This window comes from Embiotoca jacksoni, unplaced genomic scaffold, assembly GCF_022577435.1.
Source record: "Embiotoca jacksoni isolate LCO1_2020_lvr unplaced genomic scaffold, fEmbJac1.0.p SCAF_17, whole genome shotgun sequence".
NCBI lineage: Eukaryota > Metazoa > Chordata > Actinopteri > Embiotocidae > Embiotoca > Embiotoca jacksoni.
In genome coordinates, this window is record NW_027185307.1 from 2,043,350 (window position 1) to 2,064,894 (window position 21,545).

Sequence of the window (21,545 nt, forward strand, 5' to 3'; positions counted from 1 at the left end):
GTCAAGATCACCATAGCAACCAATGCTGCTTGTCTGAGTAGGATAGGTCAAATGCCCAACTACTGACCAATCAGATCACTGGAAAAGTTAAGTTTACTATCAAATGAGCAGTGATTGAGGTTTTTCTTGCTCAGTAGATTCACTCTGCTGGCCGTGATGATGACATCAGATTGGATGAAACGGTTTAAGCAGCACTGAGAACGTTCTTCATATAAAACAGTGTCTCACACAATCATAAAATCTTGTTTGTAAGACAAATAAGCAACACAATGTCACGATTATAGAGAATCCATTTATTTCCCCAAACTATCTAGTCCGCCAAACATATTGAAAATATCTTTTAAAGTCATTGTCAGAATTACTTTTAATTTCTGGAAATCATTTCTAATGTTTTTACAGCTACTTATTATTCTACTCTGGTTTTCTTGATTAAACTGTTTCAGTTTGAGTTTGTGCTGAAAAAAATGATTCTGATTGTATGTGTCGACATCACATACCGGTAGCTGTGAATCTGTTGGCTGGTATGAAAACTGTTTTGTTGTGAAGAAGTGAATGCAGAAAAAAAACACGTGATAAGTAATTTGGAAATCCTGTGGTCTTTTTTTCTTCTTTTTTTCTAAATTTATATTAATTTATAATTATTAAATTCCCTGTGAGGTTCAAGTTTTCCATTAATCTGTAAAATATCCTGCCTCCATCACATATCTTAACAACACTCAGACAGCCTATATTTTAGACTCATTAACATTGGTATCGGCTCCAGCGTCAGTCAGCTGTGACTTCACTATGAACTCAGGTAAACTTACTTTGGTACACGCATCTTCTACCCAACGCTGTGTGTGTGCATGTGTGTTCCTGAGCATGTGGGTCGGGGTTTTGTTGCCCAGCTGTGTGTTGTTTGTGTGTTTTATACTCGTGTGCATGTCTGATAAACAAAGTGCAGTGATGCCCCCCAGCATCACCTCCCTCAGCCTCTTCCACTCACACACACACACACACACACACACACACACACACACACACACACACACACACACACACACACACAGACCGGCACAAAACAACACACATGGAGCGCACAACAAACATATGGAGGTGGCCTTTAAAAGGCCTGAACAGTCGGGGTCAATGGTTTCCATTTGATTCCAGACTCTGTCTGTCAAAACGCTTTGATTTTCTCTGTCGTCCATCAGCTCTCACACGGAGAGTAATGTGTTGTTGTTTTTGTGTGTGTGTGTGTGTGTGTGTGTGTGTGTGTGTGTGTGTGTGTATGTGCAGACGCGGGTACTGCATTGGAGAATGGAGAGCAGGAAGCTCATGGGGTGCAGAAACCTGGTAAGACATATCCCATAATTCCCTCTTGCTTCGTTCAGTTTATTCAGACCGCCTGGTCGTCTTCATCCTCCAACCACGGCCTTTTCTTTTCTTTTCTTTTCTTTTCTTTCCTTTCGACCTTGCTTACTTCCTGCTTGTTCTTCACCTCACATTGATTTTCTCTGAGTGTGTGTGTATACGTTCTTATTTGATCATTATCGACCTCTCAGAGCAGGATGTGAGCTGTCAGGTGTCTTCCTCTGTTCAGATTGGAGACAACAGTGAACAGCGACGTGTCTCTTCACAACTCTGAACACGATCTTCACTCAGACATGTCAGCGAGCATTTAATGGCCACTTCAGCCACATCGGTATAGTTTTCATTTGATGCTGTGATTACATGAACTCTCAGAACAGAGTTGCTTTTAGTAAAATGAAGTCCTGCACAGTAGTTGTTGTTTTTTTACCAGTAAAACCGAGTGTACGAGGAAGTATGAAAATCCGTCGGCGTAAAGGTTTGATTAAATGTGTGACCTCGCTGTCAGATGCCTTTCCTCTGCTCGGTGGAAAAGAAAAGAGAGCTGATGAGTAAAGACTTCATTCTCAATCAGATGTGAAATTATTCTATTTGCTTAATCAATTCCCCGAAAGTGAATCTTAACTGACATCAACAGTTCGTCAGATTATTGCTCTGATTATCAGCTTCTATCCTTTTGGTAAAGAGAGTAGGAAGGCTGAATAAACTGCTGTGGTGTTTTCTCAGATTGGAAATAATTTGCTGCAGAGCAGAGATGCAGCTTCAGAGAGGAGTACTTATTGTGTGTAATGAAGCAGCCCTCCATCCTCCCCTCTGGCTGTCTGCTCTCACTCAGAATAGACTCTGTGATGTGTGTGGGTGGAGGTGGGGGGGCTTTTATAGGAGGTCCATTTTGGAAATCTGTGCGCCTGTTTTTTTTGTTTATTGTTTTCCAATAGTCTCTCCTCTTTTTCTTTTTTTTTTCCCACCTCGCAGCTTTAACATACTCACTCCACACACACTCCTGTTTGTCAGCACGCCATCATCATGCTGATGTTGTAGAAACCACAGAGCTGCTGTGCATGTGTTTGCATGGAGGTATAAATATGTGTCATCTCCTCCGCTGACAACACACAATCCTCTCTACTGCATGTATCAGCAAAACAGAACATGTACTGAATGGTTTATCATGAAATTGAATAGCAGTCAAAAAGTTTGAACCAATCATCATCCATCAGTGATGTCATCAATCATCAGTGATGTCATCGTTGGTTTGTGAACATTATGAATCCTCCAGTTCAGATTCTGTCCGTCACCATCTTTACTAGTTCAGAGCTGTTTGGAGCAGGAAGTGACCATATTTGGACGAGCTGGAGGAGGAGCCAGCGGTGAATCTGATCGGAAACCATGACGATACTACGTCCCGCCCACCGATAGCTGTAACCTGACTGCACCACAGGCCTGTCAATCAAACAGACACGCCCCCAAAAACAGGTCTTCTTGAATCTTCTTTTCTAATGAATGAGGGATTATTTTCAGATGGACCTCCAGAAAACTAATAAGAAGGAGTGACTTTAGCTAACAACACCGAGATAACTGATGGACACATTTTATTCACTTTGGATTTGATGAGAGAAGTTGAATGGGAGTCTATGGAGCCGGAGGCTTTTTGGAGCCGACCTCTAGTGGCACTCGCTGGTATTGCAGCTGAAGACACTTCTGGATCAGAACCATTTTTCAGACCTGAAAGCTACGAACTCTTTTGTAAACAGTCTGTGGTAGCTGCTGATGTTGATAACTAGGGCTGATGGAACTGCAGCTTCTCCTTAACAGCAGTAATAGAGTGGCTGGTCGGTGGAAATAGTTTCTCTACTTCCTACTGACGTCAGCTGATGCTGTGTGGTTGGTGAAGCGGTTCGAAACCTCCTGCTGTGTTCAGCTTCTGTTCTGTAGATGATGGATGTGGTTGACAGTAGGAGGAGTAATCTGCATGCAGATCAGTCGTCTGTGTTGGCATGTTCGCATGGCATGGGTAGCTTGTGTTACCATGGTTACAGAGCTGCATGTGTGCATGCGTGTCTCTAATGGAGAGAAATGGTGTCGAGCAGATGCTCTGTTTCAGTTCAGGTTCGTCTCCCACGCTACCTCAGTACCAGGACAGGACAGTGAGAGGTGTGAGATCTTTTCTTATTCTTTGGGCCTTCTTTAGCAGACAAAGCAGCTGGCCTTGTCGAGGTGCGTTGGATTCATTCATCATTGTTATTCCAGCAGTCCCCGGGGGGGAGGATGCAGGCGGTATAAGTAGTAACTGGGTCAAAGAACTGAGAGCGCAAGCTCAATCCTGACAGAGCAACTGCAGATCCGGTCCGTCCGGGTCTCTCCTGACCTCCAACCTGTCAGCTTACTTTGTTTTGCTGCTTCATCCTCTTCGGTGTGTGTGTGTGTGTGTGTGTGTGTGTGTGTGTGTGTGTGTGTGTGTGTGTGTGTGTGTGTGTGTGTGTGTGTGGAGAGATGCTGCATGTCGCCTCTGCTGCATGATGCTCCTGCATGGCACCTAAAGACCGGTATATAGTATAAATATATCCTTCAAATATTTGGTCCGTATGAAGATAAATCTGCTGTTTGTCATGTTGGATGAGTTTAATTTGCTTCTGTTATGTTTTACTAACCTGCTTTCTTCCTTTTTCCCTCCATCTCTTCCTCTCGTCCTACTTTTCTCTTCTTCGTTTTTTATATTCATGCTCCTTTTGTCTCTTTATTTCTCCTTCTGTTTTATTTTTTTTATTTCTGAATGGACCCTCTTTTATTTATTATTATCATTTAATTTTCTCCCATCATGTTCTTTTATTCTTCGTCTCTTCATTATTTCTCTCTTCCCTTCCTGATCCTCATAAACGCTTCAGAGGACTAGAACCCGCCTCCATCGCCAACTGTCAGTCAGCTGTGCTTCTGCTTCCGTGCACCTCCTCCCCACTCCCTGTGCACACACACACACACACACACACACACACACACACACACACACACACACACACACACACACACACACACACACACACACACGCGAATACACACACTATGTGTCCTCTCCCTGGCCCCTTGATCCAGCATGAAGGAGACGCTCTGAGGTTGTGGACAAGAATCCACATTACTTTCACTCATCACACACACACACACACACACACACACACACACACACACACACACACACACACACACACACAGTCATGCCATGCTGTCCTGACCTCAGCACACGCTGTTCCTCCAAGTAATGTGTTGGCACGCTGTGATTCTCTCTGCTGGGTAAACTGGATGTTTCTGGCTCACGACCATTTTTGGACGCTCATATTTGGAATTTTTTTTAATTTTGTTGTTGTTTGTTTTTATCTTTAGTCATTCTTGGCCCAGAATTACAGTACGTCTGCTGTGTCCAATGAAATGTCTTCACCTCGTCTCTTTTTCTTTGTACACTTTTTAATTGCAACTACAATTGTCCAATATTTGTGAAAACACACAGACAGATTCAGTTTGACGCGTCCAAAAGCATTTAACAGTCCCACACAGCTGTCTGCCTGTCTGTCCATCTGTCTGTCTGTCTGCCTGTGTGTCCATCTGTCTATCTGTCTGTCTCTCTGTCACACTGAAGCAGACAGTAGATTCATAAGTTCGTGTCCCCACACACTTGCACTCAGAGGCACAGACGCCACCCAGCAGTCGTCCTGTCTGAAAGCTCTCAAACTGAAGGGCCAACGCTGCGAGCCTGATCTGTCAGCACACACACACACACACACAGACACACACACACACACACACACACACACACACACACACACACACACACACACACACACACACACAGTACTGCGGTCACCTTTCCTCAGAGCCGTCCCACTGGACTTTGTGTCTCCCTTGCACTATGTTCTGTCTTGAATCAACCGAATGAAGAGAAGTGAACGGAAGCGTTCAAAAACAATCGTTGATGTGAAGAATGTTGCGAGACGAGAGTCTTTTATTTCACCTGTTAGGAGTCAGTCTGGTTTTTAGTTCTGTTTCTCAAAGCGTCAGTTCATCTTTAAATCTGAATTGTTGTTTTAATAACGTGGTCACTAATAACGCTGTTTGTTGTGTCTGCAGCTGCATGTTGTTGTTATGTGAGCAATAAATTCAGTCAATCAAACGTTTTAATTTACTGAAGTGATCAGAGCTCATGATTAAGAAGATATGGACCTGTTAGCCTCAAACTGTCCATCAAACTCAACACTTCACTCATTAAATATGAACTTCACCAGAACACACATAGTCTGCCATCGTTATCTGTTTTCTCTCCTGCTTCCGTGATGCTGTGAACATTTTCCTGACCAAAGGACGGGTCACTGTGAAAACAGCCGAGGATTCTGGGTCGTCCAGAGGACTCGGGGTCTCTAAAGATAAATATAGTTTAACTTCTTTTGTTTTAATGTAAGTCGTATTTCTTAATTTGTGACTTCCACAAACACGCTTGTTATATTTGGATGTTGAGTCTCAGACACCGTCAACATCACAAAGCGCAATGAATCCTGAGTTTTAGTGAACGAGGTCCGGAGCAGCGACACGCCGGAGAGGCGCGAGAGGAGAAGTGGGATTTGTACATGAAGGCGCTTCCATCTGTGTGTGCACTTCAGCAGCTCTTCTGCAGCCCGGCATCACTGTGTAATACACCCGTCCGTCCACTCGAGGACGCTGTGTCATTTCACCGATAGCCGTGAAAAGTGCACGCGTTTCTGACCTGGGCTGCAGGAGGAGGTCATGTGACGGGGTACAAAGAGGGATAAAGTCCAGCACTATCGAGGCACGTTTCAAGCAAAAGTACCATTTTCAATTCGTGCCGAACTATTTGATTATTAATCGAATACTCGCGCTGCCATTCATCTAATCTCATACAGAGCCAGACAGTTTCACCTGCACAGCTCTGCAGCCTCGAAGCAACATGGTTCTTCTCCTTATGTTGTTTAATGAAGGTTGACAGACAGCTTTTAGGTGCATTACTGCCACCTTCTGAGGGGAGGAACACATTACAGCCAGACACCGGTAAAAACAGGGGAAATGAGGAAGAACGATATACACGGATACTAATTTTTTTTTTATATATATTATAAGGACTTTTTAAATGTTAATAAATCATGTCCCGCCCCTACCAAGTACAGGGACGTAGGTCGCAGGTGGAGGCCTAGGAGACCAGCATTAGAGCCCATGAGAAAAATTCACATGGATGTATTTGAAGACAAATTAAATTAAAGTAACATAGTTACTTAAAATACATATTTTGATTAAAACCGTGATCTTTTCTCAGCTATAACCAAGTGGTTTTCTCCTAAATCGAACGTGGTCTTTGGTGGCCACACACACACACACACACACACACACACACACACACAAACACACAGTATCCTGTGGTGGACTAACAGGTGTACTACACACGTTGCCGTGACACCAGGTTCCCATTCTGGTTCTCCTCTTGTCCTTTCTTAGCTATAAATGAGCAGGATGTCACTGTGATGAATTAAAGACCTCCATTAAGATATTTTCAGAGGTTAAATGTCGGCTACAGACGCAACAACAGCTGAGTAGAGATTTGACTCTGCGGTTTATCTGTGAATGATTTTTTGCTGAAGGAGAAGTTGATGAGTGTTTCAGTGGCAGCCCTTCTGTGTTTGTTGGTTTTCCTTCTTCTAGACGTGCCTCTCTGTTTCCTGTCTGCACCTTGTGCTAATAAACCGGAATATAACACACCTGGCTGTTGGTTTCTCTTTCTTCTAACCGAACTGCACTAAAACCTTCTTTTTGATGTCTAACTGCTGCTTTTCTCTCACAGCCTTTCATATTATTTGCAGTATCATCTCTGTTTTTCACACATTCTTATATCTGAGCAGCTTTCTGAGAGAACAGGATGCTTTGTCGTGGTGACTGTAACCTTTAGAGGCGTCGGGTGTTTCAGTGTAAAGCTCAGAGATTAGTGTGCGCCGCAGAGAAATCATGTTCTATTGCTGCTGAGAGGTGAGCCTCTTTGGTTACAAAACACATTTTTTATTACTCTCCTTTTTTTAGGGAGAGAAAATAGATAAACCAGTAATTGCTTTTGCCTTTTTTGCAGTGGCTTAAAAATACACCGAGAAAAATAAATAAAGGGACTTCTGTGAAAAGGTTTGCCAGCGTGCAGCGTTTTAGAGCTCCTTCTTCCAAATCACTGTCTGACTGAAGTCTGGATCCAAACACCGCTTCATAGAACCTCGGCTCCTTTTTCTAAAGCTTTTGTTCAACTCGTCCTCGGCTTAACTAAATAAATCCTGCAACTACAAATACAACTATTTCTCCAACCTGATCAGCAACATGGGCCGTCGGAAGTGTTTGTGTTGGAGACACTCGGAGATAGACTGAAGTATCTTTTACTAAGATTGACAGGAGCAACTTGTGAAGAATAAATAATTCATATGAGCCTTTTCTGATCGCTCATGACATCAGAAAAATGACCACAGGTGAAAACATCAGATATTTGTGAGGAAACTGATGAAAAAAACATTAACGTTGTTAAATAGCTTCTTATTTGTCTGCTTTGTGTTTATTGTTTTTATGTCCTACTTTGTGCTGCAGCCTACAGATAAAGTTAATACAGCTTGTTGCCAGGATTCATTTTTTTCCTGTTTTGGTGTTTTCTTGAAAAATGAGACATGAGAGTGATCACTCAGGAGAAGTAAAGCTGGATTGGCATTAAGGCAAAATGTTACGTGGATGTTTAGATGATTTAGGTTTTTAAAGACGTCTTCGACATTCAGTGTCTCATTTGAGAAGTTTCCCTCCTGCAAGCTTTCAGTCTTGTTGTTGGAACATATTAATGAAGGTGTTACATCACCGGCTGTTTTTGGTCACAGCAGCAGCATGACGACTCCGTCTGTCCGTCTGTCCATCCATCCATCTGCCCGTCTGTCTGTCTGCCTGTCTTGTCTGCCTGCCTGTCTGTCTGTCTGTCCACATTGAAGTATCTCAATACGCCCGTTAAGTTTCACAAAGACATTCATTCTCCTCACCTCCACCCAACCATCAGTGATGTCATCAACCATCAGTGATGTCATCAACTATCAGTGACGTCATCGTTGGTTTGTGAACGTTATGAATCCTCCAGTTCAGATTCTGTCCGTCACCATCTTGCTAGTTCAGAGCTGTTTGGAGCAGGAAGTGACCATATTTGGACGAGCTGGGGGAGGAGCCAGCGGTGGATCTGACCGATCTGATCGGAAACCTGACGATACTACGTCCCGCCCACCGATAGCTGTAACCTGACTGCACCACAGGCCTGTCAATCAAACAGACACGCCCCCAAAAACAGGTCTTCTTGAATCTTCTTTTCTAATGAATGAGGGATTATTTTCAGATGGACCTCCAGAAAACTAAGAAGAAGGAGTGACTTTAGCTAACAACACCGAGATAACTGATGGACACATTTTATTCACTTTGGATTTGATGAGAGAAGTTGAATGGGAGTCTATGGAGCTGGAGGCTTTTTGGAGCCGACCTCTAGTGGCACTTGCTGGTATTGCAGCTTAAGGCCTCATTTTTCAGACCCAGAAGCTACGAACACTTTTATCTAGTCTGTGCCTCCACTAGATGTTTGGTTGCATGGTGGTGCAGAAGGCCGTTTGTCTGGAGGAAGAGTGTTTTTTGTCATGCAACGCTACTGTAACCGGCACCATCTGACATTGTTCTGGTTCCTGCCTGCAGTGAGCTTCATATTTGGTTTTCAATGTTGTTGTTTTCTAGGATTATCGTTGTCAGTTCCACTTTATTGGAAAGCTGATCGTGTGGAGGCAGAAAGAAAGAGGGACGACAAATGTCTGCAGCGTCCTGATGTTGATGGTTTTTCACAGGAAATGAAGGGTGCAGTTGCATTGGTCAATAAAAATACATAAGGTAGTGAAGTCACACTTGAAAGACTGTATCAGAAGTTATTTAAATGTATGTTTGGTATTCTGAACAGATGTGATGAAGTTGGGAATCAACTACTGCCGACACAACCAACCAGCAGGTGTTCATGGTGAAATAATGTAAATATTTGATAGAGAATTACAACCTCACAAAGACACTGGTCTTGTTGTCAGATATTATGACTGTCAGCCTCCTGCGTGAACCACGTTTTCTAATTCTACGTGTTAACTGAGAATATTGGAAACTTGTTGTGAAATTATTCGTAGCCTTTGAACCGTCCGACTCATCTTCTTTTTATTTGATTGAACAGCGTAACGTTGACTTTCAGCTGAGCACATCTTTGGATAATTTGATAAACTCATGCTGTCGTCCTGTTTTACTTGAAGAAGTGATTTGGTGGGGATGTGGAATAAATCTCCTTTAAATATTCATGATGCAGCTTTAATCCCTGAGCTGGAAAAAAAACTAATTCCTCCCTGAGTGAAGTCTGGAGACAGAAAGCTTTTAATGTGTGAGCGCTTCTCATGAAGGTGTGTGTTTCTCTCTGAATGTGCATCTTGACTCTCGTGTGTGTGTGTGTGTGTGTGTGTGTGTGTGTGTGTGAAGGCCTTTGAGCTCCACGTGTCAAACGCTCTGGATGGGAAACATCAACACGGTGAGCTTCTCTGCTGCACTTTGAAGTGTGCACTTGTTCACTTCATCTGTTGATTTGACACTTACTGCACAATCCCTGCTGCTGGGAGCTAAATGCAGCCCCCCCATTACCCCGCCCTGCCCCCCACACATCATCACCCCCCCCGGCGCTCGGCTCAATACACTGAATTGTGCTCCATGACAGCGAGGAGTGCTGGAAAGCACGACAACTGGAAATGCAAATAAACTGAGTGAACAAACCACCGAAGTCAGTCAGAAATCCTTTGCATTGTCTCTGCTCTTTAATTCCGCCAATAAAAACTAGAAAACACTGACGTGAAGATCAAGAAAACGTTAGTGTGATTAAAACAGCAGCAGAGGGATGCCTCGTTTTTTACCTCTTTTAGGACAAGCTTTACAAACAAGCTTTGTTTGAGGCGAGGACGAGAAGGTGTGGAAGACACATGACATAACAAAGGACTCAGACAAGGAGGCAAGGAGTGTGTGTGTGTATGTGTGTGTGTGTGTGTGTGTATGTGTGTGTGTGTGTGTGTGTGTGTGTGTGTGTGTGTGCGTGTGTGTGTGTGTTACCTGCAGGTCCTATCAATCACCCGCAGAACCATGAACACACAAAACAAACACACACAGACATGTTGTCACCTTGCCTCTCTTCAGTCTGTCACATCGTCCTCTCACATTAAACTGTGTTCATCACTGCATCGGCCTCATGTGGACTTCTCACCATCTCTAGTCTGCAAATACACGACAGCTCTTCCACTGCCTCCTGTAGTGATAATGGTACATGTAATAAATGGGGTGTGATGAATGTGAGGCTCTGTTCAGCACCATGGAAACCCCAACCATCAACCATCAGTGATGTCATCATCCATCAGTGATGTCATCGTTGGTTTGTGAACGTTATGAATCCTCCAGTTCAGATTCTGTCCGTCACCATCTTTGCTAGTTCGGAGCGGTTTGGAGCAGGAAGTGACCATATTTGGACGAGCTGGGGGAGGAGCCAGCGGTGGATCTGACTGATCTGATTGGAAACCTGACGATACTACGTCCCGCCCACCGATAGCTGTAACCTGACTGCACCGCAGGCCTGTCAATCAAACTGACAGCTGCTAACAAAATATATATGGTTTATATACATATATATATATATATATAGCAGGCCACTAATGTGCATGTTTCTGCTCAAACTGTCAGAAACAGACTCCATGAGGGCGGTACGAGGGCCCGACGTCCACAAGTGGGGTCTGTGCTCACAGCCCGACACCGTGCGGGGCGACCGGACTTTACCGGAGAACACCGAGATCGGCAGCTTCTCCGTCGGCGTCCTGCGGTCTTCACGGATGAGAGCAGGTTCACACTGAGCACATGTGACAGACGTGACAGAGTCTGGAGACGCCGTGGAGAACGTTCTGCTGCCTGCAACATCCTCCAGCGGGACCGGTTCGGCGGCGGGTCAGCGACGGTCTGGGGAGGCGTTTCTTCGGAGGGCAGCGCAGCCCTCCGTGTGCTAGCCAGAGGTACCCTGACTGCCATTAGGTCCCGGGATGAGATCCTCAGACCCGTTGAAGACCATCTGCTGGTGCAGCGGGTCCTGGGTTCTTCTGATGCAGGACAATGCTCGGCCTCATGTGGCTGGAGTGTGTCAGCAGTTCCTGCACGATGAAGGCATTGATGCTATGGACCGGCCCGCCCGTTCCCCAGACCTGAATCCAATCCAGCACATCTGGGACATCGCGTCTCGTTCCGTCCGCCGACGCCACGTCCACGCAGACTGTCCGGGAGTTGACTGATGCTTTGATCCAGGTCTGGGAGGAGATCCCTCAGGAGAACATCCGTCGTCTCATATATATATATACACCTCTGGAAAAAATTAAGAGACCACTTCAAAATGATCAGTTTCTCTGGTTTTACTATTTATTGGTGTGTTTGAGTAAAATGAAAATGTTTGTTTTATTTTATAAACTACTGACAACATTTCTCCCAAATTTCAAATAAAAATAGCCATTTAGAGCATTTGTTTGCAGAAAATGACAACTGGTCAAAATAACAAAAAAGATGGTGTTTTCAGATCTGGAATAATGCAAAGAAAACAAGTTCATATTCATTTTTAAACAACACAATACTAATGTTTTAACTTGGGAAGAGTTCAGAAATCAATATTTGGTGGAACCACCTTGATTTCCAATCCCAGCTTCATGCGTCTTGGCGTCTCTCCACCTCTTTCACATTGCTGTTGGGAGACTTTATGTCACTCCTGGCGCAGAAATTCAAGCAGTTTGGCTTTGTTTGACGGCTTGTGACCATCCATCTTCCTCTTCATCACATTCCAGAGGTTTTCAATGGGATTCAGGTCTGGAGATCGGGCTGGTCATGACAGGGTCCTGATCTGGTGGTCCTTCATCCACACCTTCACTGACCTGGCTGTGTTTCATGGAGCATCGTCCTGCTGGAAGAACCCTCCTCAGAGTTGGGGAACATCGTCAAAGCAGAAGGAAGCACGTTTTCTTCCAGGACAACTTTGTCCTCGGCTCGATTCATGCGTCCTTCACGAAGACAAATCTGCCCGATTCCAGCCTTGCTGAAGCTCCTCAGATCATCACCGATCCTCCACCACATTTCACAGGAGGTGGAGACTCTGTGGCTCGTCGGCCTCTCCAGGTCTCCGTCTAACCATTAGACCACCAGGTGTTGGACAAAGCTGAACATTGGACTCCTCAGAGAAGATGACCTTCCTCCAGTCCTCTATGGCCCAATCCTTATGGTCTTTTCGAAACCTCAGCTTTGCAGGACTTCAGCCCCTAGGAGCCTGTTTCTGACCGTCCTTGCCGTCCTCTTCACCCCAGCTGCCATCTGCCGTTCTTTTTGGAGGTCACTTGATGTCATCCTACGGTTGTTGAGTCACATTTGGAATGAGTTGGCGGTCATCCCGGTGAGCGGAGAGTCACTTTGGTCCTCTGCCTGTCTGTAGCTTTGTTGTCCCTAATGTCTGTAGCTTTGTTGTCCCTAATGTCTGTAGCTTTGTTGTCCTTAATGTCTGCTGCTTGACCTCGTTCTTATGAACCGCTGTCTTTGACATTTGAAGGATGGTCTTCTGCCGCTGGAGTCCGTCTGCTTCAAGCTTCCAGGTGTTGTTCAGATCTTCTGCATACCTCGGTTGGAACGAGTGCTTATTGGAGTTACTGTTTCCTTTCTATCATCTCCAACCAGGCTGGCTGTTCTCCTTTGACCTCTGACCTCTGGCATCAACGAGACATCTTCGCCCAGAGAACTGCGGCTCACTGGATATTTTCTCTTTGTCGGGCCGTTCTCTGTAAAGCCAGAGATGGTTGTGGGTGAAAATCCCAGTAGATCATCAGTTAGTGAAATACTCAGACCAGCCCGTCTGGCTCCAACAACCTGCCACCTTCAAATCACTGAAATCACCTTTCTTCCTGTTCTGATGCTCCGTTTGAACTTCAGCAGGTTTTCTTGACCATGTCTTCATGCCTCAATGCATTGAGTTGCTGCCATGTGATTGGCTGATCTGCATTAACGAGCAGTTGAACAGGTGTACCTAATAAAGTGGCCGGTGAGTGTATATATCAAACTATATTGATATGACCGGTATTGCCTCATTGTACATCTTGCTTGAAAATATATGGATATATGTTAGAAAGTTGATGTACCACTCGGCCCTAACTGGTGTTCATCTGCCTCTTTTTGCCACATTTATTTTAACTTGATGTGATACGAGCAGTTGTACTTTATAAACAGCATTGATGTTTGGTCTCAACTTTTCTTAATGCTGTCACAGACGTTTGCTTTGAACCTCTCAGTCTTGTGTGTTTTGTAAACTGTCTACGTCAAGAAGTGCAGCATCAAAATGCCTTCTTTTAGTGAAGTAGCTCATCCTGTACATGTGGGTGGAGGCGTTCTGTTGAAGACGCATGTTTCTCCACAGTTGCAGGCGGAGTTGTAAAAGTGAAACACTGGCAAGGCTGCTGACTAGATTAAATAAAACCAGGCCAAGCTTTTGTCTGATACAACACTCAGACCCCCTGGAGGACATCTCTATATGTCACCAACTGTTCAGTACAGGAAGTCCTCCAGGAATTAAAGCGGTGGCCCGGCTGGGACCGTGTGGCGGTTACCAGACAGCAACCTTCGAGACGCCATCCTTCCTCACCATGCTCCTCCTTCTCCCTCTCTTCTCACTCCCTTTGGAGTGAATGAGGTACTGTCGCAATAAAACTTTCATTCCTCTACAAGGAGACAGCCGGTCTGTTGTACATTCATGCTCTGAGAGGACAGGTCCAGGTACAGTAAAGGTGGCCTGAGTCACCCTCCATGATTAATGCTGCGGTGGAGCTGAATCAACGGGACGCTGGATGTGTGTCCTCGCTGGAGAACAGCAGTCTGTCCTCCCGGTGAACCGTCACTGTGCGCCCGTGGTCCTGAAACAGCGGTGACCCAGTCGGTGGAAGAGCTAAGGCAGAGGGGGTGGGAGGTGGGGGGCGGGGCGGTCAGCTGGAGGACAGCTGCAGGACTTCAGCCCGTCCCGCCAGCTCAGCCCAGATTAGACAGTTTTGGTGAAGCAAACCGTAGGATGTCTGAATCTGGGGTGGAAGTAGATTAAAAAACAGCCAGATTTGGTACGAAGTGACTGTAAACTGCCGAAACAATCAAAGTAATTCACTTGATTGGGCGTATTAAGGCTGGAAATGAAAGTACCTGCCTTCTAGTTGTTCACTTATTCATAATGTTGTCTCTGACCAGGCCCTTTGTCGCTGACCGGGCCCTTTGTCTCGGGCCGGGCCCTTTGTCAGAATTCAGTGTTCCTCATCCTTTTCTACGAGTATAATTGTGTTGTATTTTTGTCAGTATTTCCTGAATGACAGGTCAGTCCCATCTCATGACTTGACTTTGGAGAGCCTTGTAGTTTTGCATTTAATTCTGCACACAGTGAACAAGGCGGGGTCAGCTAGTGATTGGCAGCAGGTTCGTTCTCCTTAGAAATAAATTATGAGAAAAACTGTGTTTTAGGATCAGCTGCATGTTAGTTTGAATTTATTTTACAATCTCAAAAAAGACAAACGTCACATCTAAAACACATCTTAAAAATGAGAGCAGTTCATTGTGTAACTACACATTTGTTTACTTTGCAGTGATTTTAGCATTCAGTCAGCAGGTCAGAGTAAACACCGCTGCTGCAACTAGAATATCTGAATCTTCACCAATACATGTGAAAAGATCAGAACATTTCAGGTCTCCAAAAGGCCTCCGGCTCCATTGACTCCCATTCAGTTCTCTCATGAAATACAAAATACAAATTTGTTGTACTTGTCATGCCGGTGTCCTAAAATGATTCCTGCCGATTGGTGTTCTGGTCATCCTCCTGAAAATAATTCCATAATTGATTCGATATTTGGCCTCAATAAGAGCTATGTTTGGGGCGTGTCTAGTTTGATTGACAGGCCTGGGGTGAACGGGGTTTAGTGTCCTCAGGTTCCCAGTCAGATCAGTCAGATCCCCCACTCATTCCGCCCCAGCTCATCCAAATATGGTCACTTCCTGCTCCAAAATAACAAGATGGCAAACTCAAGCATTCAAAGGATAATCATATTCAGACAAACAAAAGTCCTCGTATATTTGTCAGCCACTGCAGCTACCGAGGCTACCAACATTAACATTATCAAGTCAGGTGCAACAAAATTATATTCAAGTAGAGCCAAAAAACATGTAGTAACAACGTTAATACAACTACATAAACTTGTATTTGAGTTTCTAAAACAAATTAAAACATGTCGTCTCTAAAATACTTGATATTGTACATGTGCCTGCTGAAGAAGACCCTGTTATTCTGAAATGCTTTTAGTGGACATGGAGCCACAACATAAGCAGATCTTATTTATGTGTGGCTGTTATGTTAAATGCAAACCTTGTCGAGGGGTTGGATGATTGAAGGAAATAAATCACTCAGTCACTGATTACTTTGCCAATTTTTACGTGATATGTTAAAATTCTGATCTAACTGTCGCCTGAGTCGTGTTTTAGTTGGCAGAGATCATAAAAAAGTTTGACTGACAGCTCCCCCCTGCACCACCTCCTCAGCTCCTCCGAAATCTGCTAGTCATCCTCTGCACAACCCGAACGGGGCTCCAGCGTCACTTCTAGAAATGTCTATGCACGAGCATTTTGTGTGTGTGTGTGTGTGTGTGTGTGTGTGTGTGTGTGTGTGTGTGTGTGTGTGTTCGTTCATTCTTGGCTATATTTATCTGTTATATTCTGTCAGGTCAGCCAAGTGCCATCCCCTGACTCTGAGGCTGTCTGTCTTCCCCCATGTTGTGTCTGTGTGTGTGTGTGTGTGTGTGTGTGTGTGTGTGTGTGTGTGTGTGTGTGTGTGTGTGTGTGTGTGTTTCTCTTTCTAAACATGAGTGTGTGCATCGTTGTGTTATTGTGTGTGCATGCACATCGGTTCGTCCACATCAGTGCGGCTACAACCAAGTAGAGTGTGTCCACAAATTCCCCCCAGACGATGGGAGCTGATCTGTCAAACTGAGAGTCGCTCCAGTCCGTCTCGCCGTTCTCCGTCCTCACGCCGAGGTCAAGCAGCCCCCAGCAGCAGCAGCTCTGAAACAAACTGGAGATTTAAATCACTCAGGATCTGATTTATAACTATGTGGCAGAAGTCACACTTGCACTACCGAAGCATGTTATCTTATCCAGGTGAGACACGTGATACACCTGCATGGTAACAGCAGGTGAGATACTGTCAGGTTGATGCCAAACATCATCCATCAGTGATGTCATCAACCATCAGTGATGTCATCGTTGGTTTGTGAACGTTATGAATCCTCCAGTTCAGATTCTGTCCGTCAACATCTTTGCTAGTTCGGAGCGGTTTGGAGCAGGAAGTGACCATATTTGGACGAGCTGGGGGAGGAGCCAGCGGTGGATCTGACCGATCTGATTGGAAACCTGACGATACTACGTCCCGCCCACCGATAGCTGACTGTAAATTTCACTAGAGAAGTTGAATGGGAGTCTATGGAGCCGGAGGCTTTTTGGAGCCGACCTCTAGTGGCACTCGGTGGTATTGCATCTGAAGACACTTCTGGATCAGAACCATTTTACAGACCCAGAAGATACGAACACTTTTATAAACAGTCTGTGGTTGATGCCCATGTGCTGTTAAAAAGTGTTGACTGGCTTATCAGGCTGTCCTGCTTAAATTCACCAGTATGGGTCTATTTCAAACCAATTCTCACCACTGCTCTGCCAACAACTCCCAACTTTGGATTCTCATATATTTAAAAATCAGCATTAAGATCCCAGCAGGACTGAACTTCTTTAAGCTAAGGCATTTTAAGTTTTGCAACTTCTGTGTGATTCTTTTATGCTGTAGGAAGTCTGTTAAGTTGGTCTGCACAACCAACTATGATTCAATAAGTTTGTTTTTAGTAATAGTTTTCTCCTTTTACTTGCAGTTCATACGTGTCACATCTGTAAATAAATACATCTGTATTTATTGGTTTAAAATTGCCTTTTGAGTTGGCAAAAAGGCCTGAACAGATTCACAAAGTCTAAATATAATTAATAACAACGAGAGAAGAGAATAGAAGAGAGAGAATGGTGACCAGGATGACGCCCTGCAACCTGTTCGCACATGTGGTAGGAGACATGACAGGACATGACAGGACATGAGGAGACGAAGGACTGACACTCTTTATTGCTGCACATAGAGAAACTGGCACACACATAAGATGTGTTAAAAAATCAGATTTTTCACAGGAACTGGGAGGATATTTTTGCAGTAATATTAACTGTGAATTATAGGGTCAGATTTAGACTTTATCTGTGTATCGCTGGCTCTTCAGTGGAAATCTACTGCCAGAGTTCAGTGTTGCTCCACAAGCCCAGTCGAGCTGATCTTTTTCTGGAAGGAGACAGTTGATAAAGGTCAAGTAGTCTTAATGAGTGAAGAGTCTGTAATGAGTCTCTTGTCGGGCACTGACTCACCTACGAGGAACAATTCATGGGACACCTTCCAAGAAAAAAACACACACACACACACACACACACACACACACATACACACACACACACACACACACACACACACACACACTCTCACATGTGTTGGCTCACAGTTCTCCCTCTTTCAAGCTGAGCAGTTCATGACTGGTACATTAAACACAGTGCAGTGTGTCGAGTGAACTCCACCATGAAATTTTCCCTCGTGGACTCGACTGAACTCCCCAAAAATCTGTGTGAGCTAGAAGAAGGCTTCGGGTGCAGAAATGTTTACCGAGCTGAACAAAACTTCAGCCCCACTTTTGCAAAAAAAAAAAAAAAGACCCTTGTTTCACAGCAGGCAAACGCAGAAAGATAACAGTTATATAAGAATTTCATTTTACATCCGGTCTGGTGCAGATGATAATGACGAGCTGCAGAGTGCATGAAAGACAGAGACCACGACATCAAACTTTTTTCACCTCCATGAGAATCTGGTCTAACATCGTTACCACCAGTCATTGCTGAGAGCTGGCAACCACAGGCTGGATATAAAAGTGTTCGTAGCTTCCAGGTCTGTAAACTGGTTCTGATCCAGAAGTATCTTCAGCTGCAATACCAGCGAGTGCCACTAGAGGTCGGCTCCAAAAAGCCTCCAGCTCCATAGACTCCCATTCAACTTCTCTCATCAAATCCAAAGTGAATAAAATGTGTCCATCAGTTATCTCGGTGTTGTTAGCTAAAGTCACTCCTTCTTATTAGTTTTCTGGAGGTCCATCTGAAAATAATCCCTCATTCATTAGAAAAGAAGATTCAAGAAGACCTGTTTTTGGGGGCGTGTCTGTTTGATTGACAGGCCTGTGGTGCAGTCAGTCCAAATATGGTCACTTCCTGCTCCAAACCGCTCCGAACTAGCAAAGATGGTGACAGACAGAATCTGAACTGGAGGATTCATAACGTTCACAAACCAACGATGACGTCACTGATGGTTGATGACATCACTGATGGTTGATGACATCACTGATGGTTGATGACATCACTGATGGTTGCCACTGTTGGAACAACACTGCTACAACAAAATGAGAAATGTGAGTTGATATTCCTCCGACACTCACCCAACTACCTTAAATCATTTGAACTGGCCACCAAGAAGCCTGTTAAATTTACTTCCTATTAATAAAAAATAAATTCCCCAAAGATTTTCAACCCTGCTAATAAGGTTCTATACAACTAAATTGTTGTTTCCAAGTATATTTGGTTTAAGGTAATCGCTCGCTGGATTACATTCTTTTATAATGTCTGAATTGTAGTTGGCCGGAGGTGGTTGGGGTTGATGGAGGGCAAACAGAGCATTTGATTCTCACATCAGAAAATGCAGTTAAAAGGCTTCTGTTTTGATGAGTTGTTTCAGCTCTGTCTGATAATACGGCTGCTAATTTTGCCCAAGACTTGTTTTCCTGTCACGCTGGACGCCTGCAGTACCACACTGCTACCAGGTTGTGTATTTGTGTTGGCTCGCCACAGCCTCCAATAAGGATGTGATTGCAGTCAAGCTGCATGGTTCGGTGAGGAGTAAACATGCAGATCAGGAGGAACATTCGATGGCTTCATCGCAGCGCCCGACTGCCCTTTTAAAGCTGCTCAGTCTGATTTCAGCACCTTGGACAGCAGCAGAGCACAGCAGGAGAAACATCCTACAACCTTTTTGCTTCAGCGACCTAACAAAGAGCAGATGACTGTCAGGGCATAAAGGTGTGTTTGTTCTTCCTTCCGTTGCCCTGTAATTTCCCCAAAGTTGTGTTTATGTGGCGGAGAGACAAACGGGCACAAGTAAAGGAGAAGGACGTCTTTGAGAATCGATGGCTGACCCCGCCGACGGACTGTCCTCTGAGAGACAGACATGGTGCTCCCTACCACCGCCCCTTCGTGCATCTGATATATGAAAGCATTTGTGACTTTGGGTGGCGTCCTGTCTGTTTGCCTCACCGTCAGCCTCTGTGAGCGCTGCTGGGAGAGGGTTGCCACCGGTGCCCCCCTCCCGCCCCCCTCCATTACTCCTCTGCCTCACTTCCTCCCTGCTTATTCATCGTGCCTCTTCTTCCTCTATTCATCACTGTTTTGTTTTTCTTACGTTCCTGTTTTTCCTGTTAATCCTCTCCTGCTTTTTAACATCATTCCTCGCTGGAACTCTTCGGCCATCTTCCTCTCTCTTTTCACTCCTTGTCTCTCCGATTTGTACCTCTCACACCCAGACAACCCCTATAAATCAGCGACTCGGGGTTGTGGCGTCATCAGGACCTCTTGGACATCAGTTGAAGGGTGGCTGCAGGAGCAGAGAGAGAGAGAGAGAGAGAGAGAGAGAGAGAGAGAGAGAGAGAGAGAGAGAGAGAGAGAGAGGGAAGTCAGGATGTGCGAGGGGAGGCGCTAGCCGGCGGGGCCCGGGACCTGAACCAGACAGACAGTGAAACGTCACCACACCAAACCCAGACTCTCCGACTGTGATCGCATTCTTGTGTGCGTGTGTGTGTGTCTGTGTGTGGTGATTGTGTGTGTGTGTGTGTGTGTGTGTGTGTGTGTGACTGGGGGTTCACAGTGGTTGTAGCTCAGAGCCAGCTGAGGCTGCAGTGGAGACAGACAGAGACAGCAGCACACAGCTAACGCCACTGAATGCTCACTTGTTCTGGGATATTTTTGCTTTGGGAGGAAATTCGTTAGGTGAGCGTGCGTGTGCACATCTATGTGAGTGAGTTCTCTATGGGAGTGTTTATGTTGTATACATACCTGTTGTATGTGTATGTGTGTGTGTGTGTGTGTGTGTGTGTGTGTGTGTGTGTGTTGAGCAGATTGTGTTTTCAGTAGCCTCGCATCATTAAATTAGAGTTGTACAGCAGCGCATCATCAGCGCGGAGGGGGAACTAATGCTCAATGATCCGTTGTGTCACCACTGCAGGTTGTAAGCTCAGCTCGGGGGGACAAATTTCAGCGTCGCACCCGGAGCCACAGGGAGAGGTGCGGCCGCGTTCACTGGACCAGCAGCAGGCCCTCGCTACAGACTTCTTATCAGGTACGGAGGTCAAGGTTGTCAATCATTAAGTGAAGTGAATAAAAATGATTTAGAAAATGCTGCTTTTATACTGTAATACTGTAATACTTCATTTTGAATGCCTTCCTGCTGTGCTGCTGAGTTAAGAGGCCCTTTTAGGAGCTCTAAAATATAAAGAAGGAAAGTGATTTCTGATACTTGTTCTCAGGTGTAGTCACTGATTTACATCAGATTTGAAATTAACCTTTACAAGAATATCAGACTATTGGATTTTTTTTTAATCAAACAACTAAAAACTTGACCTGTGATGTCACCAGAGCTGAAAAGTTATTTCACAAAAGGTTTGGTGTTGAGAGCAGCCAATCACATTGCAGGAGTGTGAAGGGAAAGGTGTGTGCACACCTGCACACTGATTCAAAAGTGACTTCTTTGGGACTAAAACTGGGGTTTATCTTTATTTTTACATTTACAAGAAAACAATGACTTTGACACACATGTGGGAGGTTTTTACAGGGATCAAAGATAAACAGACAAACCTTTAGATTCATGAATATAGATAATGCATGTACAGAAA

General features: G+C 44.7%; 1 protein-coding gene across 10 annotated transcripts in view; it reads left to right on the plus strand.

Moving 5' to 3' along the window:
- The window catches only part of LOC138199288 (microtubule-associated protein 4), a 110,523-nt gene that overhangs the window by 27,904 nt on the left and 61,074 nt on the right, over nucleotides 1-21,545 (plus strand). For 8 of the 10 annotated variants that reach the window (XM_069151237.1, XM_069151242.1, XM_069151238.1 and 5 more), the window contains exons 3-4: nucleotides 1,279-1,335; nucleotides 20,879-20,992. In XM_069151237.1, coding sequence (XP_069007338.1) covers nucleotides 1,279-1,335; nucleotides 20,879-20,992 — 171 coding nt within the window. Of the gene's footprint in view, nucleotides 1-1,278; nucleotides 1,336-20,498; nucleotides 20,644-20,878; nucleotides 20,993-21,545 lie in introns of those variants that run through there. The other 2 variants (XM_069151246.1, XM_069151239.1) reach the window with 2 other exon arrangements.